This window comes from Microtus ochrogaster, unplaced genomic scaffold, assembly GCF_000317375.1.
Source record: "Microtus ochrogaster isolate Prairie Vole_2 unplaced genomic scaffold, MicOch1.0 UNK8, whole genome shotgun sequence".
NCBI classification, from domain to species: domain Eukaryota; kingdom Metazoa; phylum Chordata; class Mammalia; order Rodentia; family Cricetidae; genus Microtus; species Microtus ochrogaster.
The window spans coordinates 4,654,114-4,658,744 of NW_004949106.1; the positions used below are offsets into that span (position 1 = coordinate 4,654,114).

General features: G+C 44.5%; 1 protein-coding gene and 1 non-coding gene across 5 annotated transcripts in view; both read left to right on the top strand.

The window, feature by feature from the left end:
• The window catches only part of Hecw2 (HECT, C2 and WW domain containing E3 ubiquitin protein ligase 2), a 302,139-nt gene that overhangs the window by 231,683 nt on the left and 65,825 nt on the right, over nt 1-4,631 (top strand). For all 4 annotated transcript variants that reach the window (XM_026788844.1, XM_005366360.2, XM_026788845.1 and 1 more), the window contains 2 exons: nt 1,439-1,541; nt 3,671-3,767. In XM_026788844.1, the coding sequence (XP_026644645.1) occupies nt 1,439-1,541; nt 3,671-3,767 (200 nt within the window). The remainder of the gene's footprint in view (nt 1-1,438; nt 1,542-3,670; nt 3,768-4,631) is intronic.
• On the top strand, nt 2,130-2,291 carry LOC113458208. Its single transcript, XR_003378626.1, has one exon. It is a non-coding gene; the product is annotated as a U1 spliceosomal RNA (small nuclear RNA).

Genomic DNA, 4,631 nt, shown 5'->3' on the forward strand with positions numbered 1-4,631 from the left:
CCACCACCACCCGGCCTTGATAAACTTGTAAGGGGCCCACAAGGATGCCAGGGCAGCGGGTGCAACACTCTTGCTGCACAGCCTAGTGGCCTGACTTTGATCCTGGGAACCCCTGAGAGAGTGGGAAGCGAGAGCTCACTCCACAGACTTTCCCTCTGACCTCCACATGGACACCGTGGCACCCCGAACACCAACCACCATAACCAATCACATTACATTGTTTTTAATAGCTGAGGAAGAAAGCTGCGTTTTAATAACTCCTCTAAGTAATAATGTGGACTTTTTAAATTGTTTCCAGCTTTATGGGGGCATAGGAAATAAATAACAAATGGCTGATAATGACAGCTGATTTTGAAATATCCCCGAGCCCCGTGGGAGCTCAGAGGAGAAGATTATGTTTAACCTCACCTTGAAGAGAAGGGAAGGTTTGGTGGAGGAAGATGGGGCTGTTTGAACTTTCCTTTGAAGAGTGAGTGAGAGCCCTTTCCTGAAGGATGGGGGCGGGGCAGGGGAGGTGGAAAGGCTCTTTCTGATGGGAGCAGCTGTAGAGATGGCCTCAACAAGTACCCAGCTGATATAATATGATAAAATGGCCTTGAGGATTTCAGCGTGAGGGGGTAGGAGCACCGTCTAAAAAGTGTCAGTGTACCAGTCCAGTGTCACCTCCTGTCCTTTCCTTAAAACCCTTTTGGAATATGCGAGAAGATGCTAGAACAGGAGCTAGAGCAAGGTTAGACTTTCCTGGCACGAGCACAGATGAATGGATTGGTTATCTATCTGTAGGGGTTCCTAAGCCTATAAGAGGCGCAATGAATAATCAAGGGATTATAAAAAAAAAAAAAGGAAACCGTATTTAGATCATGCACACCTGCCCCTGTTAGCCGTCTGGTGTGGGAGGCTCAAACCAGAAAGAGCTGTTACACCAGCTCCTCTAATGAGCGTATAAAATTGCTTCTGAGGAGATAATGTCCTAATGCACAACCCCGCAGGAAGATTGCCGCTGCTCAGCTCCTCCTCTGCGGAGGCAGGGAATTCCCTCAGCTAAAAGAAGGAGTATCCAGGGGCAGCCGGATGCATCTTGTATCACCCAGCTCTTCCCTTTGACCGTATTGCGGCAGGTTGGGGTTCTGGCCGTGCAGACAATCCTGCTCAGCAATTCTTCAATTTTGCTTCTGCGGCCTTGGTAAAGGCAAGCAGATTGAACTCCCGAGCCATGCATGTTCACTGGCCCAGCTCCTGTCACTGACGGGCCTGTCTCACCCATCAGCTTGAAGCCTTAAGAACAGACCTTTCAAGGACCTGGCCTCAGCACCTTAGCTGGCACCTGTCCTGATCAATTGCTTATTGGCCCCCAAGTGTTTTGAACAACTCGGTTTGAGATGCCAATGCAAAGCCCCGGAGGTCTTGGTGCAGACATAAATGTTGCTTGTCTTCGCAGGTAGGCGAAGACTCTCGTCACGCGGGACCACCCGTTCTTCCCAGACCATCCAGCACATTCAATACCGTCAGCAGGCCGCAGTACCAGGACATGGTTCCAGTGGGTACGTCAGCTCTTTCTGCACATCTTTATCCTGCTTCTGTATAAAGTGCATACTATGCCCACGGGTGCCCCCTGCCAGCCTCCCTCCGTTGTCCTTAAGCTACTATAACCCTACCCTACTCCCTTGATTCTCAGAGAGCTTCCGCCTTATAAAACCCGTAGTCCTGCTTAGCAAGTATTGGGTTGCTGAAGGTAAGAAACACTAATGAAATAATATGCAATCATATATGCAAACGTATAATTAGAATATGTCACATCCTAGGATGGAAGTTAAGGGGTGCGTGAATCCGTGGTACCCTCATTCACCAACCAAGCAAGGCTTCCACGTTCTTAAGGGCTTTTATAACAAACAGAAAAGCAACAAAGCCTCCAGAATAGTAAACTGAAATCAACAGATGTGGGCTTCCAGGTCTGAAAACCATGTTTGAACTGTTATTAAAACAGTGAAGCTAAAGTAGAGTCATGGTCTCCAGCCTGGAGCCCCCCGAGGCGTGCAGAGCAGACAAACTGCAGAGAGGTGGCTAAACTCCCTCCCCACCTTAAAGCAAAGCAGCTTTCTCTTTGTCTGTTTTTACATCAAAACACAAACATACTTAACCTGGCAGGGGAGATGCCACGCTCATGAAGGTGGTTCTCCCAGGGCGAGGCACCTGCGTGGTGCTCCAGATGAGCTGACCCTGGGATTTCCCCAAGTGTGGGAAACCTGACCACATAGCCTGTCGTGGGGGATAGGGGCTTGTTTCTCTACCCTAGAAACAAACAAAAACACTTCTGCAACAAAATACGGTGTACTACCCATGGCTTAAAGATAACCACTAGATAAGATATCTAGGGTTGATGTCTGTCCACACTTATAGTATCATTATTAATATATAATTATTAATAATATATACTATACTCCATGCATAACTTTCTAAAGCTTTAAAGTTATTGCATAAGAAGTATCTCGCCTCTGATCTTGGATGGAAAATAAAACGATTCCATTGGGAAAATGTCCTCAGTTCATATATCATGAAGTGTTAACTTAGGGATTCTCGGTGTTGACATTAGAATTCAGTCTTAACAGATAAGATTTAAAAACTTTTGAAACATTTAGCTAAAATATGCATGTGTAGACAGGATGGCATTTTAGACACAGCTGCCTGTAGAATTACCAGGCTCCCTGTTGTTTGTGAATTCAGACCCCTCTCACCTTGATTCTCTGAATTATATTTATTACTGATTCCTGATTACTAGTAATATAACTAAGCAGAAGAATCTTAAGGATGCAGATTCATTTTCCTGACAGAAGAGGTAATAATGGAACACCTAATACATTTTTTTTAACAATTTTGACATTTCTGTAGCCATAACAAGTAGGTTGTAGATTGTCTAAAAATATATGTTTGCCAGTAGTTGGTGATGGTGTTGCAGTTGCTTGGTGTGGAGTTGTTCGTGTTTGGCATTTATTTCCATGTAGAGTTAGAAAATGGCTTTTGTTCATTAGCACTGTGGCCATAGCTGTCACTGTTACTGGTGACTATTGTTTTGGGGGTTGGGTGAGTCTCTGGTTCTACCTCTCTGGCCAGCTACTATTCAACCAGAAGACAATTTCCCGCTTCTTATGGTTGTCATTTCTGTGAGGTTGTCTGCTGCTGGCGTTTCGTTGATGGTGGTAGTTTTGGTTTGGTTTGGTTGGTAGGCAGTCGTACAATGTAGCCCAGGTTGGCCTCAAACTCAATTCTCCTGCTTTAGTCTCCCAAGTGCTGGGATTGTAGGCCTGTACCGCCATGCCTGGCTTTCAGGTTGATTTTGGTAAACTTAAAATTATGACCATCTAGAATCTTGTTAGCCAACTAATCTTGTCATTGGAAAGTATTTTTGGCTCATGAGATATATTAAAAAAGAATAGCAAGAATAGCAAGTAGCAAGTGTAAAGCCCAAGAATCATGTAACGGCTTAGACAAAGTTGGAAAGTAAGCATCTATGCCCCAGTGGCAGAATAGCTCCAAACTGAGGACTTGGGGGGAATGGATGTTAGCAATAAAACATAGTTTTTAAAGTCTGGATTTATATGAATTTATATCATCATAGAAGTAGTAGTCGATTTTTTTTTAAGAATCATTGTTTCTTTTTACTTTTTTCTTCCAGCCTACAATGACAAAATCGTTGCGTTTTTGCGTCAACCCAACATCTTTGAAATTCTCCAAGAGCGTCAACCCGATCTTACCAGAAACCACTCACTCAGGTAACCAGGGTATCGGGATTTGTTTGAAGGGGCATCAACACCCATATCAAATCTTAGTGGCACTGCCAGTCATCTGGGGAGGGGTAGCTTCTCATCTGACATTGTTTACAAGGATCATATATGTATGAATATGTTCTGTTGTCAGCACCAGCTCGGTTTAGTCCCAGTTTCTCTCCTAAGCACAAGAGTAGAGTAAGATTGGCTAAATAGGCTACAATCAACCCTACAGAAGAAACATTAAAAGGAGACAAAGGTGTCCAACCAACACTGCATCACAGCTTGCAACAATGACACTGTCATTTTAACTGCGGCTTGAATCAACAAGAGCAGTCTTCTATCGAGTTGAGATTTATGAATCCCAGACTTGACATTCCTTTTTTTTTCCTTAATGAAAACATAGCAGAGCCCAGGTAGAGAATCCGGTTTCCCTGTGAGAGCCCACCATACACTGATGTCACACTTCCAGTTTCCCTACCCCTTCCTAAACTTGTGCTCCTCTTCCCTGCAGACTTGGCTTCTTCTTGGCTTGTCAAGCAGGGAACGTTTCTTTCTTAAACGTTCCGCCTTTGAAACCTTGCAACTCCAAAGTGGTTCTTAGGTTCGGGATATTGGACAGAGTTTCCATGTCCCCGCGGGCTGTGCGTCACTGGGGGGTAGCAGAAGGGAAGTGTTATACTCGGCGCCCACTTGATTTACACGTTACCTTTTATGGTAGAGATGCATTTGCCGATGATATAGCATCATATGTATCATATCGTATAGATGATATTTGCCGTGTATAGCAGTGCTTCTCAAAGCTGACCCATCTTGTTTTCACCCAAATAATGTAGGAGCTTTATAAAATGCAAAATGCCAGGCCTCAAC